General features: G+C 40.2%; 1 protein-coding gene across 1 annotated transcript in view; it reads right to left on the bottom strand.

The window, feature by feature from the left end:
* ZNF106 (zinc finger protein 106) overlaps positions 1-13,286 on the bottom strand; it is a 39,894-nt gene that overhangs the window by 6,782 nt on the left and 19,826 nt on the right. Inside the window, exons 11-19 of the mRNA XM_085299865.1 lie at positions 8,263-9,034; positions 7,855-7,910; positions 7,179-7,324; positions 6,745-6,879; positions 5,602-5,718; positions 4,345-4,536; positions 2,810-2,872; positions 1,759-1,878; positions 1,204-1,275 (exon numbers count right to left, since the gene is read on the bottom strand). Of these exons, the coding sequence (XP_085155991.1) occupies positions 1,204-1,275; positions 1,759-1,878; positions 2,810-2,872; positions 4,345-4,536; positions 5,602-5,718; positions 6,745-6,879; positions 7,179-7,324; positions 7,855-7,910; positions 8,263-9,034 (1,673 nt within the window). The remainder of the gene's footprint in view (positions 1-1,203; positions 1,276-1,758; positions 1,879-2,809; positions 2,873-4,344; positions 4,537-5,601; positions 5,719-6,744; positions 6,880-7,178; positions 7,325-7,854; positions 7,911-8,262; positions 9,035-13,286) is intronic.

Below are 13,286 nucleotides of genomic sequence, written 5' to 3'. Positions count from 1 at the left end.
CACGAACAGAACACCCCTTAGGTAGAAATGTCAAGTTTCCAGGACTTTAACAGCTAAATGTATATGCAGAAAGGAAGGGGGGGAGGAAGAGGGAAGAAAAACACCAGGATTTCAGGAACAAAGTTGAAACAGACCTTGAGAAGGTAGCTAAAATGATATCCTATAAGTTCCCCAGCTCCCCCCCACCACTTTTTTTTTTTTTTTTTTTTGCAAAAGCTGTGTGCAAAACTGTCCTTTGAAAAAAAAACATGTTAGATGCACATAATTCTATAGATGCACATAACTATAGAAGTTATTCATTAAGGTGGGGGGAGCAGGGAAGAAGTCTTCACAAAATACAGAAAACTTTGCAAGTTGAAGATCACTTGTTATCTGTTTCAAGTCTTTTTGCCTCTTGGAAATTCACCACYAGGATATAAAAGCCTATCTACTTTGGGTGAGGGACTACATCTTACTATTTAGAGTACTACAGAAAACTGTTCCATCCTTCACTAAGATGCTCGGCTTGAGTGCACTTAGCTCACCATCTCAGCCACAGGAGAACTGAAGCAAGGACTGTATGTATAGCAGTTAGTAGTTGGTCAGCTCTGTTAGACTTGATTCTTTCGTTATAATAGGTAATTACTGCATGTCTTATTTTACAATCTGAAAGTAAGTTTGGGAACATATTCCTGTATATGAAGGCAGTAATAAGTGCTTTTAGTGGCTATTTTAAGCAAGTAGATATCCAGGAGTGCATCTGAACCCTATCCTGCTGATGCATGAAGGAATCTGCGCACACAGATCAACCACATCCTTTCGCCTAGCTTCTTTCAAAGTTAACAGAGGTCTGACTGTGGGTGATGTTTTTCTCTAGCATCTGTGTGACTAGCTTTAGTAGAATTTAAATGGAACTGAAACATTTTCAAAGAAGGAATATTTTAGTATTTCTAGACTCTTCAATGCAATTACCGTAAAGGGAACTAGAGTTCTAAGTAAGTTAGAAGACAACTGCTTTTCCCCCAAACACAAAGCTATTATAGCAAGCTGTATTCGTGGCTGATATTTCTAAGTTCCTCTGTTTAACAAAGTCAGAGAGCAGTTTGATTTTGTTATCTCCAAAAAAACAAAATAAAACAACAAAAATTCCCCTCCAAACTGTAATTTCCACAAGCATACACAGGACAGCTTTCTATAGAAGACCAACAAAAAGAAGCCAGTTACCATGCTCTTATGGATGGTCATGCACATGATCATGTCTGTGTGGCCTCCATAGACTTGCAAGCGGTCATGTGACTTGAAAGAAACAGAAACGGACATTTAATAGCATAGTATTTTACAGGTATTTTTCATGGATGTGCAAGCAACACAATGCTTCTAAGAGCAGTCACCTGAGTATTTGGCATCCAAACCCCCCAGTGGATACCAAACTTCATAGCCACCATGAAAGCTTACTGTGTTGCTTGCATTCCTCATATGAACCTTTTTCTGTCTAAACACTTAGTGTTTCAAGTAAAGAAAACTGACATATCCCCACTTCTCTGCGCATTCATTATCCTTGAATAAACCTGGTTCTTGGATGACTTTGGTTCTACAAAATGTAGAAGTCATTTTCTTTAAAACTCAGGTTTATTGGCTGTGAAGAGGACTGTATATTCTGAGTGACAGGAAAGACAGGGATGGGCCAGGAACCAATAAACACTTCTATTCGACTCTGGAACCATTAATGACACTAATATATATTAGGTAAATTTCATTAATAATCCTCTATTTTCTTACCTGTAGTTCATAAACACGAACAAATTTATCTAGGCAGGCAGTCACCATCACCTTCCCCAGGATGTTCACAACTGTTACTGCATGGTTATGGCCTTTATAGATCCGCACCAGCTCCCCAGTCTGTGCCAAGACAAAGCAAAGGCAAATAGCTTTCCCCATCTTCTTGAAACTTAATTTTAGTCTCACCTAGATAGGATAGCTAATTGCAGCCCTTAGTACCCAGACAATAGAAGCACTCTTCATTAGGCTTCTATTTCCTGTTAAGGTACTTTTAAGGTTATAATCATATACTACTCAGCCCTTTCTTTGCTCAAGCTAAAACACATAGCTGCTCCAGTCCAACAGAAATGTATGCCACTATTGAAAAACAGCACTCYCCCTCTTTCCATCATTAGCTACATGTTCCCACCATCCTGCCCTAGTACTGTGTCAAAACTAGTATTTATGCAGCCATAAGATGCAGGATCAGGAAAAAAATTAGCCCAATACAGAGAAWTAAACAACCTTTTTTGTCAACTGAATTTTAAGTCTGATACATTTCTTAATTTAACTCACTGCATAGCCACATGAATGCTTGTGCTACCACAGAGGAAAGATGGGCTAAAAGAGGAAGGGAATGCCCAGCTGGAGAAAAAGCATTCCTGTGTATTAAGATGATTTTAGAATCAACTTGTTTGAAACACTCAGTTCATGTTCCTCCAGTTTTTCCCGTAAGAAAGAAACTCTTAGAAAAATCACTCTCATGGCCTTGTTCTGAACTCTTTCCAGATTTTCAGCACTTCTAAAGTAATTGGCAAAAGCAAGACTGCCAAATAAGAAGGTATTGCAAGAGTCAGTATGTTTAATGGATGTTTCCCTAAATGTTTTACCCTCTGTGCCCCTTCTTAGTTATATAGTTCTTAGATATATTAAAACAGCCATACTACTACCCTTTTCGGAAAGTAGCCTGCCCCAACAGTGAGTCAAGAATTTTGGAAATACTGACTTCCAAATAGCACAGGATTTCAGTGTCTTAACAGCAAAAGCCATTTTTACTTTATATATGACTTACATGAATGTTGTGAGCATGGACAGACTGATCACTGGAGCCACTGAATACCAGATCATTCACAACCTTTAAAAAAAAAAGTTTATTTTCTGTATCAGATAAGGAAACAAATAAGTGAAGCATTCTGACACCGTTCAGTTCTAAGTTGCACTGTAGCACTTCCTCAGACAGTCTTAATTAAAAAAAAGGCTATCCTAGTGATACCTTTTGACAATTTATARTTGACATTAGAATTTTAGAACCAACACGTTAACTTGCAGCTCACCAGGCCAACCCAATCTGCCCACAACCTGTTCTCAAAGACAACTAAGCAGCCGATTTGGGGCCAAATGAACTGCATGCCGAATGCTGCACTGCACGTGCCTAGTAAAGCCCARTGCTTCCTGGAAATACTGGATTTGCTGTGCACTGATTCTGTGGTCACACACTAAAGACAGTGCTCCCAGCAGGTACTAACCTAGAAAGGATGACCCATCACCATCATGGATCAAGAAGGGACATCTGTAAGCTATCATAAAAGCTAAACTAGGATAGACAGTCCGCAGGGCAAAAAAGGCTGGGCCACCACTCCACAATATCAAGGACAACAGATACAATTTAAGAAAGATTCATCCCCTATTGCTAGGTGACAGTGTTCACAGCAAAGAACTAAGGCAAGCACATAAACCAACTTGTAATCTCAGAAGCCAGAAACTGAAAAGGCAAAAAACTGACCAAGTATCTACTAAAAGCTTTCACTTCAGGATTAAATTAGCCATGGAATAGTACGTGGAAAACAGCCTGCTCTGCAAGTCCCTCTAATAGCTTACAATGCCTGTGGGGCCTTTTCTAGAAACACAAAACATTTATATTTAAAGTTGCACCATTCTGTCTCCACATGCATTCAGACAGAAACAACAAAAATAACACAGAAGAGCAGTGAAATGGAGTATTTTGGAGACATCACACATCCAGTTAACAGAATCCAGCGCTACGGACATATCCAGACACTCTACATTATGTAAAGCTTGGCCAAACAGAGAAATCATAGCCCAGTCCTTAAATATCATGACATACATGAAAATAATATAAAAACATCATAATTTATATAAAAGATTATTTAGACTGGAATAAACACTGAATTTTCTATTAAAAAGGAAGAATATCTTTCTAGAGTTACATTTTTCCAATTTCCACAGAGGTTTGTGTACTGAGGCATGTGAAAGCTAGCTTCCCTTTTTCCCTCCAATTTCTCTCTCCAGTCTCCTATTTTGGCAAACTCATTTTCCAAGACTCCCTGAAGCTTCTAGCAAYCTAAAAGAAACATGCCACCTCCATACAGCAACAGCAGTGGTTTTGCCAGGAACATCAGATAGGGCAGCAAGACAGAGACAATTTTCTTATCAAATTATTCAGTTTTTGTAATTTAAAACAGAAAAGCCACCCATTCCCTGCTATAATATACTGAATGAAGAAGAAAAAGGAGAAAAATAATAAAAAAAAAGCATCCCACTCTTTTAAGCATTCTTTGTTGAGAATACATGTTCAAAGACACTTGCCTTCATGCAGAGTATTGTCTTGCTGTGACCTTCCAGCGTTCGGAGGAGCAGCCCATTCCGAGCATCTCGCACGCTGATGGTACAGTCATAGGAGCCCACTACCAACAACTTGCGCGCTCCTTCCTGAGCCGTGGCTAGACAACTCACCGCTCTAGGGCCATGGCATTCAAAGGTATCAACTTGCTTGTTGTTCTGTTGGAGGCAGGTGAGAAAGACATTTAAGAATTAAAATCCTGCTACTGACAACACGAGTGGATAATTGACTCCTTTTTATGCTGTACTTGTCATGGCATCTGAAGTGCATTTGATACAGCATCTGATTTTAGCTTAGTAACACACAGTTTCAGTAGTTGGTAAGAGTTACTTTTAAACAGCTAAGTTTCCAAATCAAGGAAAGGCTTAGATTTTCTGTCTTAAAAAGCATTTAGCAGGGGTCCATTAAATGCTCCTTACAAGTTAGGGCAAGGAGAAGAAATAGCACTAATTCTGCAGTGATTAGGGGAAAAACATAAAGGTACATACACATTTCTGTTCTGCCTTCCTTGAGGGAAATTAATGCAGCTGGGATATTCCATGATACTTAAAGAGCAAATATTTTTATAGTAAGAAATCTATGCCAGGGAAAATCTAAGATAAGAGTTAYCTGAAAATAATTTAAGATTTTTACTAGGATGCTATCACTCAAGCCAAGACAACTTGACAGAACCGTAAGATGTTGCCTTTTTTTCTATCAAGGATAAATATAAGAAATTAGTCTAGGACATGCACAGAATAATAATAATAATTTATTTAAATACCACTTGTTTTCYTCCTTTTAAATATCATGTGGACTGCTGATTAAGCCTCTGTCATAAGACTGTGAATGAGCCTCTTCTACAACCCCAAATGGAGCAGGCAAAAATAGCAATGTATTCAAGTGTCTCAAACTGCTTTCATATGCAAAAAAGAATATTCACAAGCAGTCATCCCTGTTAGTAAACTTCTTATGACAGACAACTGGTAGGCCAGGCAGAACCCTAAAATCATCAGAAGGTTGATAACAACAATATATCAGCTAAGAGAAAACCAAACGGATGGAAGTAGAGATGAACAGTTTTATGCACCGACAAGAACAAGACATAGAAGTAACCTTGTACTTATGCCAAAATGCTTTAATTACAAATATACTTACTACTCAAGAGAAGGAACAGAAAGAAGCAAAAAGTGGAGAGAAAAAAACACTGCAATAAGCTTTTAGATGCCAATATTTGAACTAACCTTTATGCTGAAAGTAACCACACTGCCATTTGCAAGGCCTGCATAAAGGATCCGCCATCTACTGTGTAAACAGAGCACTCGATCTTCCAATTTAAATTGTTCCATGCACTCTTTGGTCTGGCAGAAGAAAGAAACAATTAAAACATTTCATTAATTGAAAAGAATTCAGAGAAAAGATGCTGAAGTGACTGATTTTCATCTACAAGCTGCATTTCTGGAACTAACACAGAGCTGGAGAAAAAGACTTCAAAAGGTCTAGTGCCACACAGCAGTCTGATCCTGGTTTTAATCGGGTCACTAATCTTTGATATTTGACACTACTTCAGACACCAGTTACAACTAGAAAAGCCTTCTTCTAGTACCAACTCCTAATTTATATACAAGTTTATATTACAAACTACATATATGAAAAATACGTTGTTAAGGGTTTGAGTTCAAAGAATCCCTTTGAAGTCCCCTACAGGGAGGTGCCATGAATCACTAGCTTAATAATACAAGGCTCAAAATCCTTTGACAATTTGCCCCCCCAATGCACATTTTTTTTTTTGACCTTCAAGCTGCATATTGGACAAGCGTCCTTATTATTTATCCTTAAATAATAAGGATATTATTTAAGCTTCAGAAAGTCTCAGTCTGCTCTATTTCATCTACCCTCAGAATATTAGATACTTGTTCTCCTTTCAATGGTTGACCTACAGAGAACTGAGCCCTCCATAAACAACAAAGAAAGCTACACACACTGTCCACTTCACTGTTGATGGCCAGGCAATCGTCCAGCACCTCAGAGTTCCCAATATTCAGCTAATCCCTCTCACATCACTCTGGCAAAAACTCTTGTGACTTTAACTAGCCAAAAGATTAGGGTAGTAAATCACTTAATAGTTGATTTGTGTGTTTTGATGCCTCTCTAGGTATGAAGTGGYGTTTGTATCCAGTTCAAAGGTTTAAAAGGCTTATTCATTTTATATTTGTAAAGTCCACGCACAGAATCACACAAGATAGTTTGGGTTGGAAGGGACTCAGGAGATCAGCTAGTCCAATGCCCCTACTCAAGCAGGGTCACCTAGAGCACATTGCCCAGGACTCTATTCCATGAAACTCTCATATACAAAAAGCAGATGTTAATCAACAGAGTTCAAATACCTTGATATTGTAACAATTGATAGTGTGGTCACTTGAGCCAGTGTAGAGTGCTGCATTCTTCCCATTTGTCTGAGTGACTAGGAGGCAGTTCACTTTTGAAGTATGTCCTTCAAAGACAGCTACACACTTCCTGCTCTAAAAAGCAAAGCATGCGGTCRTTTAACATATTCATCTGTAATGCATCTCAGGATCTGTGCCTGATAGAGTAAGGTGGGACAGCTAACAAACATCCGAATGCACACAGTACTCTCCTCTTACCCCTCTCATACCAGGGAAGAATGGGGAGGAGGGAAAGAGGAAAGAGAGGTTTGAAGAAAACATAAGATAATAAAACCTTAAGCCCTTGAATAAGCAGCTACTTCCTTAACTACATAATAAAGCTTTAAAAAAAAAAGAAGAAGAAAAAAAGGACTTATTGCCTCAACCTTACTTACAACCAGATTGTAGGCACAAACAGTTTTGTCTGCTGAGCAGGTGTATAACAAATTCCCAAAAATCTGAATAGCATTCACTGCAGCCAGATGTCCTTCAAAGCTCCCCTCTGTAGGTTCTTCATCCTCACCTGGCTCTGAAGACACTTCTGTAGAACAGAGACACATATGTACTCTAATTATGTGAATACACCCATGCAAATATGCTACTGTTTTTTACATTACCAAACAGCAGAACTATTAAGTGGGCTAAGTAGCTTTAAAAACAGATCTCATAGTASTTCTCAGCTGGAGCCTATGAAATGGCAGAGGGCGATATAAAATGCCAGGAAGACCTTTGGACAATATTAAGCTCAGAAATATCTTTAATGAAACAAGACAGGATTTTATTTGTTGTTTTATCCCACAGCTTAAGAGGAGTCTGAGGAGCGGAAGTGGGGAGAGGGGATGAAGGTGCTGAGGAGCCAAGGTACAAAACATCCAAAGAGTAATAACATAAGTGCAGAGCATGTGTGACTTTCCACTTCATTTTTTAGTGCAGATTTTTTATCTTCAGGACAAAGTTCCTCTAGAAGTAGTTTGATTTAGACTTAACCCAAATTCTTGCAAGATACCATACACACCTGAAGCAGAATGAAGAAGGAGAAAAAAAAAAAAAAGAAAAACTTAAAAGATATACCTGAAGAGTTCTTTGATCCTCTTAGTGCTGATATGGAAGTCTGTGTCTCAGCCACACTGTAATACAAAAATAAAACGTAATGAGGCTGGACTTTGCATGAACACATTCAGAGTACTGATGTAAGTAGTAATTGAGGGCCTTGTTCTAGTTATTATAGAAATCAGTAGGTAACAATACACATTTGTTTGTTAGTTCAAAGAAGCAAATTCAATTTATGACATGTAGATGGAYACTTTCTCCCTCAACCTCTCATTTCAGTGCTAGAATTCCTGAATGGAATAACCAGTTACAGATGCTATAAAGCTTTCTGAATCGAAAAGGGGCAGGGGGTGGCAGAAGGGCAGAGGAAGGTGTCCTACAGATATTGTTTAAATACTTTTACTTTTGAAAGATCTACTATAATCTCACCTTTTTTTCACATCATCCCTATAATTTGCRCCAATCTCACTGGTAGAGCTCACTTCATCATAACCAGAACAAGATGCCTCTAGGACTGCTTGGTCAACAGAGCTGTATGAATCCCTCTTAGATGGGCTGTCCGGTTTCTCATCTCCCGACTCAGATGAACCAATGTCAACCACCTCATACTGAGGGGTTGCAACTTCCACTAGTTCCAGAGAAGTATCACTGTTGTTCTCATCTTTGTTTCTTGTTGTCTGCGTAGTACCTCCATCCTCCTGTCTTGGAGGAGTGGATGTAGTAACCTTTTCTCCTTTAGGGACCTTTCCACTCTTGACTTTCCTGATGGGCTTAGAGTCAATCACATCCTGTTCTGTATCGCTGTTCTCTGGCACATGGACTGCCCTCAGAGTTTTCTTCTTCCTTAACTTTCTCCTCCTCCTGTTCCCTTTTTCTGTTGGTATTAGAGTGGTTGCTGCCTGTTGTTCTGTTGTCAACTTGGGGGTTTTATCCATTGGCATTTCTAGAAGGACTGAATGATTCGGAAGAGAAATACTACACTGGTCTGGTAGAAAGCTTTCAGCTGCTGTTTCATTTGCTTCTCTCTTGCTAAAACCAGATGGTGAATGAGAAGGAGAAGAGTTCTCAGAAAGTCCAGCCTTTCCCCTCTCTGCAGCAGGCTTGTGAATATCTTGATTAGTGTGCTGGAAACAAGCCGTCAGCTCTGACAGGGATGCRGTTGCGGAGATAACTGGACACATCGAAGTTTTATGGCTGATCTCTTCCAAAAAGAGAGAGACTAGTGTTACATTGAGTCTGTACAGTAATTAATATTTATGCAAAAATTGCTTTCCTTATAACTTTTTGTTTATATTCAAATAGAGATGCAAATGATGTATTCCTATATGCTGGAAGTCTATGACCCTTACCAGTATTCACCATTGCAGTAGAAGACTGGTAGGACCCAAGTGCAGGCCCAATATGCCTCAGCTGCTCAGTGACGTAACTTGAGGAYCTTGTGCTTAACTCATCTTCATTAACTATTTCTACCAAGTTGCCCAGACCTAACTCAGTGTAGATGAGGTGCACAAATCCAATTCCAGCCCACTCTGTGGCACTGTACCTCTACTTCGGGAGTGGTAGCACCTTAAGCCATCAGAGCAAGCTTTATAGTTTGCCTGTGGTGGACTAAGGAGCCTGGGGGAACATACTGCCTATGYCGTTTTAATTTGAAGCTAATATGGACAAAAGGATCTAGCCTCACAACTGAGACAGGTTGTGAGTACAGGCAACCATGTTTCCCATACCCTAGAAGAAATTGCACTTGCAGCAACTGCTGTCCAGACGAGAATGTTCCAAGTTCATTGCATGTATCAGGCGGGATTCCTTAACACACATGGCAAGCTAGTAGTATTTGAAACCCATTTCTCTGCTTCAGTTTCTTAGAAACGGGCAAATGAGACTACAGCAATGCCTTGACAAAGCTGTCTGACTCTTCAAAACGTCAGAGAATGTATTTGAGGCTTCAGAACTGTCCTTTCAACTAGAGATAGTTTAAATGTGCTAAACATCTTACACTTTCCTCAGATGAGGAGTTCCAAGACAGAACTAGAATCTGCTGAAAGCATAGGGCATATTACATTTAATCAATTTAATGTTAAGTTGAATCAATGGGTTTTTTTCCCCCTTAAGCCATAACTGGTATGCACAGCTGCAACCTGYTAGAAAGCCCTGTGTACAGAATAAATGAATATTTAGATGAGGTTTAAACAGTTACTGCATTGAATTACAGAAGAAAGAAGGCACGTAAACCCTTAAACTCTAAATATATCTCTACAGTCTCTTACCCCTCATCTCCCCCAAGATAGGGGAGGGAACGAAGGAGGTCTCTTAAAAACAGAACAGAGGAAAGTGAAAGCAACCAGCTGACTTTCTAGGCAAACTGAGTCTCTGGAAAGTGGGCAGATTACACGCACAAAGAATTTTTCTCCCTCAAATTACAGAATTCATTTAATGRCAAATCCTCATTTTCCCCAAATAACTAATTCAGTTGAAGGCAGATGCTCATTTTAAAATGCAGCACATACAAAGGCTAACCAACACTGCAAACAAAATCACTTGATAAGCAAACATCAAAAGATGTTTTTGGTAACTTGTGTTTACATAACAAATATAACTGAACTATATGTATTGAAGATTTATCTTCATGAGTTAAACAAAAAAAAGTTCAACTTTGTGCTAAACTACAAGACATCAGTATATTATCTATATATATTCATATAGAATCATAGAATCACAGAATCARTAAGGTTGGAAGGGACCTCTGGAGATCATCTAGTCCCAACATCCCTGCTCAAGCAGGGTCGCCTAGAGCATGTCAGACAGGGTTGCACCCAGGTGGGTCTTGAAGATCTCCGGAGAAGGAGACTCCACAGCCTCTCTGGGCAACCTGGTCCAGTGCTCCGTCACTCTCATGGAGAAGAAATTCCCCCTCATGGTCAGGCAGAACTTCCTGTGCTTCAATTTCTGCCCATTGCCTGTTGTCCTGTCACATGGGACAACTGAAAAAGAGTTTGTCCCTGTCCCCTTGATACCCTCCCTTCAGGTATGTGCACACATTGATAAGATCCCCCCCTCAGTCTTCTCTTCTCCAGGCTGAAGAGGCCCAGCTCTCGCAGCCATTCCTCACAGGGCAGATGTTCCAGCCCTCTGATCATCTTCATAACCCTGCATTGGACTCCCTCTAGTAGCTCCATGTCTCTCTTGTACCAGGGAGCCCACAACAAGACACAGCACTCAAGATGAGGCCTCCCCAGGGCTGAGTAGAGGGGCAGATCACCTCCCTCGACCTGCTGGCAACAGTCTGACCACTGGCCTTCCTGGCCACAAGCGCACATTCCTGGCTCATAGTTCAACTTGTCATCCACCAGCACTCCCAGGACCTTCTCTGCAGAGCTGCTCTCCAGAAGGTCAGCCCCCAGCTTGTACTGGTGCCTASGGTTATTCCTCCCTAGGTGCAGGACYCTGCACTTGCCCTTGTTGAACCTCAGGAGGTTCCTCTCCGCCAAACTCTCTAGCCTGCCCAGGTCTCTCTGAATGGCAGCACAGCCCTCAGGTGTCTCAGCCACTCCTCCCAGCTTGGTAGCATCAGCAAACTTGCTGAGGAGGCACTCTGTCCCCCCAGCCAGGTCACTGATGAAGAAGTTGAACAGGATGGGACCCAATACTGAGCTCTGGGGGACGCCACTAGCCACAGGCCTCCAGCTAGACTCCGTGCCACTGATGACGACCCTCTGAGCTCTGCCTTTCAGCCAGTTCTCAGTCCACCTCACTGTCTACTCGTCTAACCCACACTTCCTGAGCTTATCTAGGAGGATGTTATAGGAGACAGTGTCAAAAGCCTTGCTGAAGTCAAGGTACACAACGTCCACTGCTCTCCCCTCATCTACCCAGCCAGTCATTCCATCCTAGAAGGTGTGTATATATATATATATATATGTATATATGTACATATATATATATGTGTGTGTGTGTGTGTGTGTGTGTATATGTATGTATATATAATGTGTGTGTGTGTAATTATATACAGTATATATAGCTTGAAGATNGGTCTCTCTGAATGGCAGCACAGCCCTCAGGTGTCTCAGCCACTCCTCCCAGCTTGGTAGCATCAGCAAACTTGCTGAGGAGGCACTCTGTCCCCTCAGCCAGGTCACTGATGAAGAAGTTGAATGGGATGGGACCCAGTACTGAGCCCTGGGGGACACCACTAGCCACAGGCCTCCAGCTAGACTCCGCACCACTGATGACGACCTTCTGAGCTCTGCCTTTCAGCCAGTTCTCAGTCCACCTTACTGTCCACTCCTCTAACCCACACTTCCTGAGCTTATCTAGGAGGATGTTATGGGAGACAGTGTCAAAAGCCTTGCTGAAGTCAAGGTACACAACGTCCACTGCTCTTACCTCAGCTACCCAGCCAGTCATTCCATCCTAGAAGGTGTGTATATATACATATATATATATATATGTGTGTGTGTGTGTGTGTGTGTATGTATGTATATATAATGTGTGTGTGTGTAATTATATACAGTATATATAGCTTGAAGATTCAGCAAGCAAGATGCATAATGCCATTGCAGCTAGTGAGCACTCAACCTTTATTCTGAATTTTCCAACTCTGGGCTTGTATTCACAAAAGTCCAAGCTTCAGTTGACCAATATTCATTTTATAAGCATTCTTTTTTTCTGCAGTATAAAAGTAGAACAGTATTGCTCTTTCCAACAGTATTTTTCACATTGGCAGAGAGGAAAAAAAAAATCATGTCGGCTATGCTTAATGACCTGACTTAGATAATTTGGGATAAAGTTYTGTAAGCTGTAAGGTTTAGAGTGGTGAAAGAGTTAACAATTGTCACTAGAGTCATCCTACTTGACTTCACAGGCTCTAAAAAGTGTGTTTGAGCTTTTAATCTTGAGTTTGCATCTTCAGTTAGTTTCTGTGAGAAGTATCAGTATCATTTAGGCCTCTGACCACAGACATGAGCTTTGGGTGTTTTATATCTAATCGTTCATAGTTAATAAGTTAATATAATTTATAACTTTATAGTTATATATAGCRCTAAAATAAAGAGTTATCAATTTTAGCTATAGCCACTAAGATTTCMTTTTTACGAAACATATTCAATAAGAGTAGTTTAGCTAATTCAGCAGTTTCTCCTCCAGACAAAACTGAGTACGTACCTGCATTGGCAGGCCACAGGAAAAAAAGAATTACATATGCATTTTTATACATACACACATGTGCACATATACACACTACATATATACACACACACACACTCACATATATATGTGTGTATGTGTATATAAACACAAATACATACATAAAACCAATGAACAGAGCTTAACATTTATTTTGCAGTAAATCATTTACTGAAATGGTAATTAAGTTGATCTTTGAATCAGGTTATTAAATCTATCCAATGACTCTAGACCAGTGGGATTTGAGGAGGGGAAGAAAGGGAGACGAGAAC

This window comes from Rhea americana, unplaced genomic scaffold (assembly GCF_003343005.1).
Source record: "Rhea americana isolate MKP2758 unplaced genomic scaffold, rheAme1 scaffold_155, whole genome shotgun sequence".
Taxonomy (NCBI): Eukaryota; Metazoa; Chordata; class Aves; order Rheiformes; family Rheidae; genus Rhea; species Rhea americana.
The sequence above is the reverse complement of the archived record's forward strand: the minus strand, read 5'-3'. Positions and strand labels throughout refer to the sequence as shown.